Source organism: Geotrypetes seraphini, chromosome 1 (genome assembly GCF_902459505.1).
Source record: "Geotrypetes seraphini chromosome 1, aGeoSer1.1, whole genome shotgun sequence".
NCBI classification, from domain to species: domain Eukaryota; kingdom Metazoa; phylum Chordata; class Amphibia; order Gymnophiona; family Dermophiidae; genus Geotrypetes; species Geotrypetes seraphini.
The window spans coordinates 506,741,285-506,756,387 of NC_047084.1; the positions used below are offsets into that span (position 1 = coordinate 506,741,285).

Genomic DNA, 15,103 nt, shown 5'->3' on the forward strand with positions numbered 1-15,103 from the left:
GGGTAGACGTATTAAGCCTTTCTTTTATTTTATAATATGTAATTTCACTTTGATAATCTCCCTGTAATTCTTTTTGGATCGTTCTTCTAAATTGAGTTCTATGAAGAAGTTATAACCATCAAGATTTGGTTTTGTTTTTTAGGAATGTGAATATTTCTTGTTTGTTTCTACATGATGGATTATGACTCAGTATTACTTTATCAAGTTGTACTACTTGTGAATAAAACGATAATGAATAAAAATAAAATAAAAATAAAAATAAAAAGGAAGGAGTCGGTCCAGAGGAAGACTACTAAAATGGTTGATGGTCTACATCATAAGGTGTATAGGGACATACTTAAAGATCTCAATATGTATACTTTGGAGGAAGGGCAGGGGGGGAGATACAATAGGTATTTAAACATTTCTATGTGGCGAGTCTCTTTCAACTGAAAGGAGACTCCAGAGTGAGGGCACGGGATGAAGTTAAGAGGTGATAGGCTGAGGTGTAATCTAAGGAAATCCTTTTTTTTACAGAAAGGATGATAGGTGCATGGAATAGTCTCGCAGAAGAGGTGGTGAAGACAGACTGTTTCTGAATTCAAGAAAGTATGGGACAGACACATGGGACCTCTTAGGGAAAATAGGAGAGATAGTGGATGCTGTGGTGGGGCAGACTGGATGGGCCATTTGGCCATAATCTGCCATCATGTTTCTATGGGTAAAATTATGTACCTGTTTCGAAAGGAGCAGAAAGATATGGGCATATACTCTAAGCATGACTCCACCTCAGGTCCACCCAAGCCATATATATCCCCAGAAAACCTATAATATGTTCAGATAGCATAAAGGGATCTGTTTGGGTTTATGTAACAAAATTTGGTGCACATTTTTCATGTGTATATACTTTATATATATATAATATAACATAATATATATAAATATATAAAAAACTGTTTCTAAAGCCCATCTTATATGCAAGAAAGGTCTTTAAATTGTGCACATCTTGCATTTAAGATGGGCTTTAGAAACAGTTTTATAAAAATTAGTCCCGTCTATGCCTCTGCTTTCACTGGAGCGAGAGTTTCTGGGGAAAACCTAAAATGTTTGGTTGCTTTTATGTTATGGTGAACTTTTTAATTGTTCGTGAACTTTTGTGTTTAGGCTTCTGCAACATTATTAGCCCATAGAAGCAGGAATAAGAAAAATGGTCCACGGTGCTGGGGCAGTCAGCTGCTGCCACAGTATGTTCCAGACCCTGCAGGCTCCTGCAAACTGACTTTGCTAAACATGATTTGTTCCATTATGATCTGAACTATAAATTTTCATTCCGTCAAGACTTGGCTGAATGCCACAGAGCTCTAGGGATGGGAGATGGTGCAGAAAGCCTCGCCTGTCATATCCAGTCGAGTTTCCAGGGGTTAAGCCCAGCCTATCTCTATCAATCTGTCTTTCCCAGCACCACTCTCCCTCCACTACCCCTCATGCAGCCACAAGTTAAATTGCAGCAGAGCCTGCAGCACCTGAGCAAGCAGAGACTAACATTGAGGAGGGGGGGGGGAGTCTCTCCTCCATACAAAGTGGCTTTGAACACTGCAGCAAGTGCTCTAGAGACTGGAAGCACTCTTACTGCCCATCCAGCCAGAAATTCCTTCTGAACTGGCCGGAAATAATTAAGGAGGAGATAACGTAAAAATGCCACAACGGATTTCCCTCCCCACATTCCCATTTCTGGCCTGTTCTTTGAAAATGAATTGTTTTCTTTCTCAGTTATACCCACATGTGAATCCTTGCATGGCTTATTTTTAACATGTGTAGATTACAGACAACACAGAAAAAAATCTGAAGAGCTAATCTGTATCCATAAAATAAATCTATTTTTGGTTTGGCTCTGGGATATCTAGCCTCTCAATTTAATTTTTATACCTCGTTAAAAAACACTCGTAATAAGTTTATGTTTATGTATCCTTCAGTTAAGAACTGTCGTTACAAGAAATTTTTGAACAGGACATTTGCAGGTCAACTAGGTAAACTGAACTCTTGGTTAAGCCCCTTATTTGTTAAACAGATTCTTATAACGTTTTTAGAAACACATTTGTTTGATAAGTTTGTTAAATAACTATGTATTCTTTATCTTGTCATTCATTTTTATTAATTTGATGTACCTTTCACTGATTGTACAGTTCTTCTTTGATGTTAACCGCCTGGAACTTTGTGGATGAGCGGTATACAAGAATAAATTTATTATTATTATAAAAGTACTCTGACATTTGCTTGTCACTACATCTTCAAAAGTTCTGATACGTGGTGGATGACAGAGCAGCATCATTAGAGGTTTTCGTTAAAACCTCTTGTTCTCTTTAGTTTCTCAGACCTGTTATTGTGTCAGTCAACTCCTGCGCCTCACAGAAGAGGAAGGGAAGTGTGGCGCAGTGGGGGAGCAGCATAAACTCTAAATATTGCAGCTATAGTACCACTTACTTCTTGTCCTCGTTTCTGGCATATAGTCGGCTTTATCGTGAACCCATTCAGGCGGGTGAGGCCGGATGTTGGCTTGGGAGGCTGCGTAGGCCACAGGGTCGTTGCTAACCCAGGCTGTCAGGTAGATGTAGAAGGCATTTGGGTTAATGATCCCATCTGCATCCACGAGTCGTTGTTTTGTCAACTGCAAAAGTGAACAGATGAGAAGCCATTCAGATAAGGGTTCTGCCCTTAACATTTCCCATGGTACAGTCACTTGTGGCAGGAAGTAGCGGCTCATTGCCTTGAGGTATTTCAGTCAGCACAACTCTAAAGCTAGTAGGGGGTGGGGAAAGGGGGTGTAGAGCAGTGGTTCCCAACCCTGTCCTGGAGGACCACCAGCCAGTCAGGTTTTCAGGATAGCTTTAATGAATATGCATGGTACAGATTTGCATACCTGTCACTCCATTACATGCAAATCTCTCTCATGCATATTTATTAAGTCCTGAAAACCCGACTGGCTAGTGGTCCTCCAGGACAGGGTTGGGAACCACTTGTGTAGAGTGCTAGGCCATATCCTTATGTATCTTTAAAGGGAGAAAAGGCCAATAATTTAAAGAAATACTACCCTCTTAATTTTATGGTTTCTTCGGGAGGGCCTGGCTTTGGGCTAATCTTCAACCCCTCTCTAGGTCTAGCAGGATGTTTGTGGGTGTTATGACCTCAATACTCTGGTCTTAGCAAAGAACAGTGAACAGAAGCTGAAATGGCCCTGAGTTAAGAATGATTTTCTTTTTTTAAGGATAGAAGAGGAAGCCAAGATATGAAATAGCCTATTAGTAGAGACAGAGAAACAGCAGCCAATTTTTAGATATGCCAGAGACAGCTGTGGAGGGTGGTGTCAGGGAAAGGTTAGATGAAAGACATGAGGGGTGATGGAAGGAGAGGAGTAAGCCAGTGCTGGGTTGTCTCTGTGACTTTATATTCTTAACCACCCACAGTGGTACAAGACCACAGGACAAATTTCTGATGGGCCCACTAGGCTTTGCCATTATTTCACCATGTGTAAAGGACCCTCTCGTCTGAGAAGCCAACACCCTGACCCATGAAAATGTAACTAAAACAAGCAATGTGACTGCTCACTCATTTACATTTAAGAGCAAATTGAACTAAGCAGATTTAGTTTCATCTCAGAAATTGCCTTTCACTATTTAAGACAAAAGACCCTATGAGATTCCCCTTCCCTTCCCTGCAGTGCAAGTTGAGGCATTTATAGCAAAAACAATCTGGCTAGGTTTTTTAGCATGTGGACTGTTATCCTCCGCTGTTAACAGTGAAGGAAATGCCACCCTGGGAATGAAGGTGTTATGAAAACAAAGAACCCCATCTTGTTTCTCTGAGCAGTGTGTATTCAAAATTGTCCAATGCTTAGGATGCAGCTCAGCATGCTCAAGGGCCAACTGGATGCAAACTACAAAGTGAACCCCCTCAAAAAAAAAACCCCCACAAATCTGGTGTGCTTATTAAAGAAAGAATAAAAAGGTCCAAACCTAAATTCCAAAGGTCTGTATTCAATTAGTCCATGGAATATATAGCAACTGCATATCTTCATCTTTGGAAAGGCAGGGCCCTGTTCTTCTAATATTATCCCCCAACCATGGCTGCCTTACAGTTTTCCTCCTTGCAGTTAGGAGAAAATTAGCTCAGAGGTACAAAGTTCAGGAACTTCTGTCCCACAAGAAACCTAGGTACAGACCAAACACAGCCTGCTGGGGTATCGTCTTTAAATAGCCTCCCTTTCCTGAACCTGCTTCCAACCGGCACAGGACTTGGCGGCACATGTACCTTAAATAACTGTGCAATTAATACAAGCTAAAAAAACTGGCACCCAACACAGTAATTTTGCTTAGATACAAAATAAAGGAAGCACTTAAATGTGTCAAGATCATCACTGAAAAGTGAGGCTTTCCTACCCTGAAGGCATAAGGGAGAAATTCAACTAATGGCTTGGAAAGCGAGATGAAGTGGCTTGTTCACCCACCTGCAAATCTCATTTTGCTATAATACACTTTTTGAAATCTTCTTGTCTTTTCTACTGTTTGTTCTTTCCTTAGTTAACAGGCACCAGCAGGCACAGCAACCCAATATTTTTTTTTATTTTTTTACTGAAGACAATAAAATGGCAGAAGATTGTCTGCCATGTGATTCCTACGGAGGATGCCAATCCACATCCTTGTCCTGGCAGCAAGATACAGCCCAGACCTCTGGGGCAACCTCATGCTACATGATCTCTTTCCAGAGCTCCTCTATAAGCAAACAGTTGCAGGATTTAGTCCTGCTCTGTTAGGGAATGAGACATCTCCTAGCATTAATGCATCCATATCTACCTCTGTATACTTCACATAAGGAACTCAAGGGTATTTAATTATCCAGATTTGGCAGTAGGATTCACATCACCCTGTGTCAGGACCTGGTGGTAGTGTGCTATTAACCCTGTCATCACCCTGCACAGGTTCTGTATCTCAACCTGAACACATCGAGTGTTCTGCTCAGTTCTGACCTTAGGCCTGGACTTGTGACAAGAGGCTGAATGTGCTTCCAGAGAGTAGGTTAACTCAGTCCTACAAGCTCAAGGCTGTCATAGGAGAACCCTTTAGCCTTGCATGACCCTGTACTAATGGGAGGTTGGCTCTCTTATGCAATAGCAAATTAAATTTGAGCAAGACAAATATGTCCAACAAATCTGTTTCTCAAACTAAATCCCTTTCCAAATACCTTATTAAAACAATGTATTTTATGATATAGAATTCTAAGAGCTAGAAATCTAATCTGCACATTATCCTTCAATAAGCAAAAATAAAAATGCTATTTTACACTTCTTCAATTTAACTAGATGCAACTTTTTTTCTTATAACCAATAAATTCCTTCTAATTCTAGCAAAACAGGGTAACTTGCAGAAAGCAGAAGCTTCTCTTTCTTTAATAAGAAGGCTTCACGGGATGCATACAATTCATTACAATCCAGGACCAGGCACAAGACACTCCCACAGCTTTCAAGTCAAACCTAGTTTAATGGGTGCAACTTGGGTGTAAATTTAAAACATGTGTAGTTTTTACCGCCAGACTTTACATCCGTTTTGAAAAGAAGGTTCCCTTTGAAAACTGACTCGAAGAAAGTATGTGAATAATTTGCATGAGGATTTTCACCATGAAAACGTTACACACAAACTTTAGAAGTCCAAATGCATAATTCTGTCCTTGCCTTCCACCCCTCACACACAATAAGGCCTGCTGGGTTATTTGAAGCTTTAGATAAGCATCTTAAAAATCTCATCAATAAATGTATTCAGTAAATAAGGCAAATCTTCCTTTCTCAATATGTGTTGAAGACCCAAGGATCCTCGCCATAAGCCTAACTATATAATTCAATACTGATCAAAATTAGCACTTCGCTAAATAGCAAACTCAGGATTAAATTTAGTAAAACACAAATTTAATAGACCTTTATTTATTACAACTTCCATTTTAGGCAATGAGGCCTATTTACCAATAATGTACGTAAGTGGTATTAGCACATGCTGAGGTGGCAGTGCCCTCAGTCTGTGTAACTCATAAATATATTTGGCATTTGTTATTAGTCTAACATATCTGACTCTTAAAACAATTTCCAGGAGCCCAATTACAAGCATATTTCTGAAGCTTAACTTAAGTAGCAGATAAAGATACAAGCAATTATTGTTGAGTGCAACTTCAGCAATATGCAAATATATGCAGATTTGATGAAAGACGGGTCACTGCATCCATCCACAAATGTGACAGACACACCTACTTGGGAACAGAGCGAGTATTTGTTTTAGGGGGAACCCCCCCCCCAAGTCTGTGTGACCCTTTCTACAGCCTCTCAGACAACCATTGTACAAAAATCTCGGTGACCACACAAGGACCTTGTAGTAACTACACTCTGCAAGCTGAAAACCATTCATTTGGCAAACCTGGCTGGATTGAAAAGGCTGTAGGCAATCCCATGCAACACGCCTAGGGCAACACAATGGCCAAGACAGAGCTTTCTGCCCAGCAGCTTAGAAAGCTGGCTTTTTACAGTTCAACAACTCTCTTACTGAGTGAAATCTATCTGATTGTTATGGGTCTCTCAAACTGCAGGAGCGAGGAAATTAAATACTAAAACCCAATAATTAAAGGAAAGACGAGAAAGTGTCACACCCTCCTTCCCATTCAAGACACTGGAATTAAACGTGGTCATACCATGCCTTTGGCAAACAAAAACAACCCCACCCCTCGAACATTTTACATACACACACATGTTCTTCTTTCCCCTGCAACATGATCCAATGGTTCATTACTACAGTAGTAGGGCAGTATAGCTCCCCTCTAGCTGTTTAGCACTTAACGTTTTTCCACAGGCACCGAATGGGAGTGTCTTTTTAATTAAACAAAGGGTTTAGTCAAAAATTCCACACACCTCCAATCCAAAGGCAATATCCAACTAGGTGGTCACTACTAAAAAAAAATATTTGGATAAGTCTAAGTGGAATTTCAGCTTATGTGGGATTGCTGAATCTCTGGCACTACCTTTTTTTGCGGTCCTGCTTCAAAGGGTAGCACAGTGCTATGCTGTCTTTTAGCCCTGAATGGGGGATAACTAACCCTCTCCCCCCTCTTGTCGACATAACATGTTGCACAAACGAGTTGACACCTAGCTAAACTTATACACTCTTCCGGCTGAGATTTTGAATGAGCGCAATTTATGGAGCTGACTGAATAAATCACTAAGGTAACAACGACCTTTTGTTCTATCTCAGTGCATCTTTCCACCTGTTAAGAGGTCAAGATGACAATATCATCTTACCTGACCGACATCGATGGGCTTGTCTCTATTCCCCGTTTGCAGCAGAAGCTTGTAGGCCAAGACAGCATCATCGGAGCCATTTTTGTAGTTGTTATGTGTGATCTTCCCAGCTTCCCATTCACTGTCAAAAACATTCTGAAGACCTGGCGGGAGTAAAGATGAGAAGTTCAAAAATTAAGAGTGCAGAGAGGAACTAACACCACTGCCAGCAAATGCCATCTTCTAAACATTCCTCTGGCTTACAGGTCCGAAGAGTCCCTGTAAGCTGACATCTCACTGCTAGTGGCTGACCACAGTGCAAGAGTTGAAGAGACTGTGAATCCCCTTCCTTGCACATCTTGGAATTCAGATAATTTGTTATGGAATAGTGGTACTTGAGAATGTTCAAAAGCAACCTCTTGCTTTGCTTTAAACTTTGTAACCCTGGGGGGGGGGGAGGAGAAATCTCATAGCTCAGGAGATGAACGTTTTAGCCAATACATTTTTTTAAGGAGAAGAAAAAATATGTATGGCTTATATGGGGTGTGTGTGGCGCAGTGGTTAGAGTTACAGCCTCGACACCCTGAGGTTGTGGGGTCATGTCCCATACTGCTCCTTGTGACCCTGGGCAATTCACTTAAATCCTCATTGCCCCAGGTATATTAGACAGAGTGTGAACCCACTTGAGTACGTGAATGTAAATAATAATAATAACAACTTTATTTTTCTATACCGCCTAACACCCAAAAAGTTCTAGGCGGTTCACAAAATAAAAAGGACTGAACATTTCAGTGATACAAAGCACACAAAAAGGCAGCACAATATTTCAATAATAAAAAATACAGTATGAAACTATAAGATAGTCTTCAGTCAAGTAACAAATTTTTTTGAACACATAGGTCTTAACCAATTTTCTAAAGGTGCAGATTGTTGAATCAGACCATCTAACCATACTTGAACTTTACCCAAAAAAAACCTGGCCTAATATACTGGCACCTACCTCTGTGGCATCTAGCGATGCCCAAGTCTGCTTAGGCACCACTAGGCATGATTCTATAAGCGGTGCCTAGCAGTTGATTTGGCAGAGACTCTGGCCTAGGCGCACCCAGACACTATTTCTAAAAACTGGCCCTTTGCGCACAAGTTTTCAGCCTTGACCTAAGTTCACAATAAAGAAAGCTAGAAAAAAAATTTGTGCGCACAGTTGCTAGGTACGTGTGTTCCCTTTATGACCTGTGTACGTACGCACACACAGCTTTAGAGGGGAACACTCCCCCATCTCTGATGATGAAGCCAGTCTAGCTGCTCAGGTATAGTCAGAGCAATGTGTGTGAATAAAATGAAGTTTGATTCTCCAGACGCCTCTTCCTCCTTCGAACCCTCATTTCCCCTAAAATGCGTTTCATTGGCAAGGAATGATGGTAGAGAGGTGATGCAGCAGATCTCTCCCCCTCCCCTCCCCCTCCCCCGGTTCTGGACAGGCTGGGGCTCTTTTCCCTGGAGAAGCGGAGGCTTAGAGGGGATATGATAGAAACTTACAAGATCATGAAGGGTATAGAGAAGGTAGAGAGGGACAGATTCTTCAGACTGGCAGGGGCAACAAAAACTAGAGGGCATTCGGAAAAATTGAAGGGAGACAGATTCAGAACAAATGCCAGGAAGTTCTTCTTCACTCAGAGGGTGGTGGACACCTGGAATGCACTTCCGGAGGAGGTCGTAAAGCAGAGCACGATTTTGGGTTTCAAAATGGGACTTGGCAAATTTCTGAAGGAAAAGGGGATTGAAGGGTACAATTAGAGGGGTACTACACAGTACAAATGCTTTAGAGTAATAGATCACTTACAGGTCATCGACCTGGGGGGCCACCGCGGGAACGGACTGCTGGGCATGATGGACCTATGGTCTGACTCAGCGGAGGCAATGCTTATGTTCTTATGATTCTTATATGCAGCTTATTATTCAGAAACCTAAGCTTATTACTTTAGATTCCCTTTGGGAACTTATGGTTAAAATAGAGTTTTCTTTAACTCAAAAGCTTGATTGACCCTTTGTCTACTCAACTTAATGATTATTCTAATGGACTTATTGTTTTGGAACAAAAGTGCCGCCCCCCCCCCCCCTCCCGAGAAAAAACTTGAGTGTTTGGAAGCAGAGGTTAAAAATTCTTTGGAAATTCAAACAAATTTGATTAAAGGTGATTTACGGAAGAGAAAATTTTGGAAAACGCTTTGAGGCAGAAGACTTTTCAGATGTATTCATTTTCCTAAGGCACTCTTAGTGGCTCCCCTGATTACATTTAAATGTTATCTTTCAGAAATTTTAAAGGTTTCTGAGGAATCATATCCACTGATTTGCTATCTTTACTAAACTAAAAGACTCTGACTGACCAGCAGGTAGTGGTTGCTGATTTGAATGTTTCTTTCGATGAGTTAAACTCCCATACTTTAGAAAAAGAAGTTGTACCAACAATGCTGATTTTAAGTTTTGTATTGGAGCCCGATTGTGATTAGGTTTTAAGGTGGGTTTTTTTTTTTTTTTTTTTTGCCATAGAGATGCCTTGTTTCTGAATAATAAGATTAGAATTTTTCCTGATATAGCCCAAGCCACACAGAACAGAAGACAGAAATTTCTTATGCTTAGGTCGAGGGTTCAGTAATTGTGCCCTGCAAACGTGTACTTAAGTTAAATTCCTTCAGGAATGTTTTCTTTGAACTTTCACATTTGACCCAGTTTTGGGATTCTAAGACTGCTGCATCCTCTGCTTCACCTTTACCTATGCCTGTGATGTCTACTCCACGATGAGAAGTTTAGCTGGTTTTTATTTTCTTTCTGTAGTAGTTAGTTACAACTATTCTTTAAAATCGTGCCTTCTCTTTCCCTCAAGGACTTTAATGACTTCCCTGATAGTAAAAAAGCAAGAAAAATCCACTATTTCCTATATTATTTGGTTATATTACTTTTTTTCTGTATCAAAAGTTTCTTGAATTGTTATTTTTTAAATACCTGGGAAAAAAAACAAAACCTCAGCTGCTCCTAGCAGAGTGTGAGGGAACACTGTTTTCTCAATTTGTTCCATCTGTTCAACTTGTGCAGCTAATACAAGTCTTGGGATCCCCTGCCAGCCCATGTAAAGATCACAGCCAACACCCATTCACTCAGCTGTTCTCTTCCTCTCTGCCATCTTTCAAGCAGGAGGGGGGTAAAAACAGGAAAAGGAGAGGAGAGAAACACCTCACAGGACACACACACACACACACACACACTCACAAACACACATAAATACATAAAGCGGGTTCGTACAGGCAGGTAATTTGGATCAGATCTGAAACAGGAAACCACAGCTCGGCACAAGCAGGCTCTGAGAACAGATGACAGAAACCACACGTCCCGGGAAGCAAAGAGGGAGAAAACAGATCCTCAGCTTACCTCACAGCTGCACCAAGAAGCTATAATCAAACCATCATTACACATCTGAGAGGTAAGTTACAGCTGTAAAGCAATAAGCACAGTGGAAGAGAAAACAAGGTTGAGGGTCACACACTTATTCCAATTTACCGAGGTTCCCCCCACTTTTTAAAATGTTAAATCCCATGTAGCCCCTTCTGAAGCTAATACTCAACACAAACACTTCCCAGTGCCTGTAAATGAATACATGTCTGACCACCCTGGCACACAGCGACCCAAAGCTGGTCAGAGTGGATGCGCCACAGATTGAATTATAGATGTGCTTCTCTCACTCCACGTCTACAGGAAAAACCATGGTCAGACCTCACAGAGTGTTTTAGTCCTGCCAAGATTGCCAGTTTAAAATAAAAAGAGGTGGTCACCGGGAAAAACTTTCCACAGAGCAAACATTTTCACCACAAGCATTCCCCGACAGGGCCTGAAAAATAGGAGTGTGGCACCCCTGTATGCACTGAAACAAGTTAGAAAACAGCCTGCCAAGATCTGTGTACTCACTCTCCCACTTCTAACAGAGCAGCAAAGCCACAAGCAAATTACAAAATCCCCTTTACTTCCTGTGAAAGAATTTCTGTCATTTTCCCCGTCTGCTGTCCTAGAGAGCCCTATATCCCACAATAACTTCATACACCAAAGCCATGATTCATGGTCTTATGGTGTAGGGGGTCCCTGTCAGACTGGAACAAGCCAAGCTTTCTTGCCCAAAGTGGAGCCTTACACGGCTAGAAGACTGGTCCAGTTTCAGGGGTCACTACAGAAGTATTCACACCATAGCTCCATAAGTCTGAATTCTGTTATACATCTCATCACTAACTTGTAAGAAAGAGATCCCAATGACATTTTTCCTACGTGCTTCCTTATCACATCTAATTCCATGAGCAGAACAAAATGTTGCTCTCCTGTCCCCCAGGGGCCCCTGAGTACTAAATGGCGACACATGTCCAATACTGATGCCATATTCCCCCCATGTGGCTAATTCCTCCATAGAAAACCTACTCTCAGTTCTAACTACAGAACTGTCCAAAAATTAAACACACATCTTTTAGATAATAGTTGGAAAAACAATGCAATTGCGTTTCATTTAAATTGACTGGGTGAACAGAGAATTGGATCAGGATTGTCAGCCCTGGCATTGCTAGCAATCAGCAGTTTTGGTTGCCCTAATCAATGTCAGCAAAGGCCTATGGGAAATTATATCAATCTGACTCTGGAATGTTGATGCAGAATTCTGTGCTCCTGCACAGAATTCACATACATTAAGCATCCAGCCAGACTGGATTGTTTATCAAGAAGATAGGCTGCTTGAATGGGACAAAGAAGCCAGAAACTAATCCCATCTACCACGCCTGCAAGTATCACACCATTTTAGCGTGCGCTATTCCGCGCATTAAGGCCCTAACGCACCTTTGTAAAAAGGAGCCCATAAAGTTCCCCCAGTAGACTCAACTCTTCCCAACCCTCTTCATCCCACAGACTGCCATCCTTAAACTAACCCAGCAATGTTAAACTCGCTTATCAACAGCACTATACCACAAATGTAATTCATCTTGCTGTAAGCCACAATGATTCCTTGTTGAAAATTGCGGGATATAAGAAGTTGTGTTGTTATATTGTACTGTATTGCATTAAGACCCAGAGCTCTGGCTTTGGGAATGGGTTTCTTTTTCGGCACAAACTGTGGGTTTTGCATGTTTTTCTCTACCTTCTGAGCTTAAAGAATTTATAGAGTGCCACCACCATCATCAATTAGCTGGAGACACTGTTTTTACCTTTTGGGAGGTTAGAAAGATAAGATGGATGGTGAGGGATGATTTTCTTATAAGATCATGAAATCCAGTGTTCAAAAAAATATGCCTATATTTGACTATTCATATTTTTTTTTAATGTAACTATTTTTCTTGAATTCTTTCTTCTCTTTTGTAATCTCAGGAAACAAACTTTTTAAAGAAAAAGATTCATCAGCTTCCAAATACAGTTTAAACTCCTCTTACTGACTTACAAGTGCATTTACTCTCTAGCCCCACAATAGCTCTCCTCACTTATCTCCCCCTATGCCGCCCACCTCCGTGAACTCCTTTCATCAAGTAAGGCCCTCTAATCTGTACCCTTTTCCTCCACTGCCAACTCCAGACTCCGTCTCTTCTTTCTTGCCATGCCAGAGTCAATACATCATACTCCGTCTCTAGCAATATTCAAATCCAAGCTAAAAGCTCGCTTTTTTGAAGCTGCTTTCAACTCTTAACTCCCAAGCACTGTCAGATACCCATCATCATTCCTCCTACCAGAAACTCCCCAACCCTGTGATGTTCTGTCTGTCCAAATTTAGATGGTAAGCTCTTCTGAGCAGGGCCGTCTACTGAATGTTAAATGTACAGTGCTGTGTATGCCTTTCAGTGCTATAGAAATTATAAATAGTAATAGTACTGGAGGATCTAATTTAAATGTGCAACTGATTTTAGGAGCTCACAGAAATATAAACTTGGCTTTCCCACTGTTAAAGGAATAAAAAGCTATGGCCAATTTTTGTCGATCATTTTCTTTTTTATTCGTAAAAGTTTGGAATGACCTTCCTCTGTAATTAGAGTTCTCTCTCCTCTACCCACTTTTCGTAAAATACTGACAACATATTTATTTCAGAAATTTACTAAATGATCCTTCTTTTTCAAATAATCAATCATAAAAGATAAAATTCTGGACTAAAAAATATCGTTTCTGTTCTAATCTCCAGTATAATTTTATTAATATTTTGCTAACCGAGTCGAGCCCTCCTGTTGGGATGAATCGGTATTAAAAAAAAAAAATCAACATCAACGATTAGATTAGATTAGTAGTAAATTGGCAATTCCCATTATGGAAACCCGAGACCCCTGACTTTTGGGTGGAATTAGAAGGCAGAACACCTCTGACCTCTTCTGCTGCCTTACTGATGCCCCAGAATAGAAGAGTTGAATTTTCATGGCGTTATTTTTGCCCTCTCCAGATTACCAGAAGAGTACTCTGGGCAATTCATAGGCAGAGCTGGAGGGATCTCTGATATTTTAAAGACACCAACCATTAAAAAACCAACCCTCCCCCTTTATTAAAAACAGCCCAACCAAATCATTTTCTTTCAATTTAAAGGGTGGGGGGAGGAGGAAGGAGGGAGAGTTTAAAACCAAACCCTAGAGAGCCTAACTAGCAAAAACACAATGCCGTGCATTTTAAACTCATCTGTAACACACACATCACTCACATCCTATCAAGTTGTGCTTTGTATATATTCCACCAATGCTCAGGTTTCTTTTATTTATATAGTATTGCTGGTGCTGCCAGTGACGTAAAAAAAAAAAAAGTGGTGGGGGGAGAAAAGGAAAAGATGATCTAAAATCAAGCTGCTAGACAGAAGGAACCAATTAGGCACAACTCAAGTTTCCAGCGAAGCGCAAACAATCCTAGCAGTAAGCAGCCTGAATCCCTGGGTGGCACAGCCAGCCGCAGCACACAGGGGAGCTTGGGTCTGCATTTTCCTCTGGGTTTTAAAAGAGAGGTTGATCTACATCTCCAGTCACCGTCCCAAAAATTAAGAAAAAGCCAAACACCACTCCCTACCCCCTCCAAAGGAACAGAGCAAAGCACAAAAAAAAAAGAAAAAAGATCATCCTGACCCATAAAGTTTAAACATAACTGGACCATTTTTGGAGGTTCTTTTTTCAAAGAAGCTCCCAGAGCCTCCCCACCACCACTGAAGTCCCAAAACACAGGCCCACTTCTCCTCATCTCTTATAGCAGGGGTGTCAAAGTCCCTCCTCGAGAGCCGCAATCCAGTCGGGTTTTCAGGATTTCCCCAATGAATATGCATGAGATCTATTTGCATGCACTGCTTTCATTGTATGCTAATAGATCTCATGCATATTCATTGGGGAAATCTTGAAAACCCGACTGGATTGCGGCCCTCGAGGAGGGACTTTGACACCCCTGTCTTATAGTAAAATTAGCTCTTTCCTTGACAGATGAGTAAGGCATTCTTCATGGACATATTCTCCTAGGTCAGGGGTCCTCAGCCAAGACTTTGCGGCACACCTAGTTGGTCAGATTTTTAGGATACCCACAATGAATATGCAAGAGTTAGATTTGCATATAACAGAGGTGCATGCAGATTTCTCGCATGTACATTTAATGTGGGTATCCTGAAAACCTGATGAGCTGGGTGTATCCTGAGGAGTAGGTTGAGACTCAGTGTTCCAGGTAATGTTTTCAGCATTCTGAAAAAGACTGCCAACAAATCTATTCACAGCAAAATCCTCCATCCATGGACTTTACAAATTAAGCAGCTCCTATCCGGAGAAGTACCACATCCAGATTTCAGTAGTATAATGC

At 41.1% G+C, this 15,103-nt stretch overlaps 1 protein-coding gene across 2 annotated transcripts in view; it reads right to left on the reverse strand.

Moving 5' to 3' along the window:
• PTCH1 (patched 1) overlaps window positions 1-15,103 on the reverse strand; it is a 157,164-nt gene that overhangs the window by 44,993 nt on the left and 97,068 nt on the right. For both annotated transcript variants that reach the window (XM_033928140.1, XM_033928131.1), the window contains exons 16-17: window positions 7,307-7,449; window positions 2,461-2,644 (exon numbers count right to left, since the gene is read on the reverse strand). In XM_033928140.1, coding sequence (XP_033784031.1) covers window positions 2,461-2,644; window positions 7,307-7,449 — 327 coding nt within the window. The remainder of the gene's footprint in view (window positions 1-2,460; window positions 2,645-7,306; window positions 7,450-15,103) is intronic.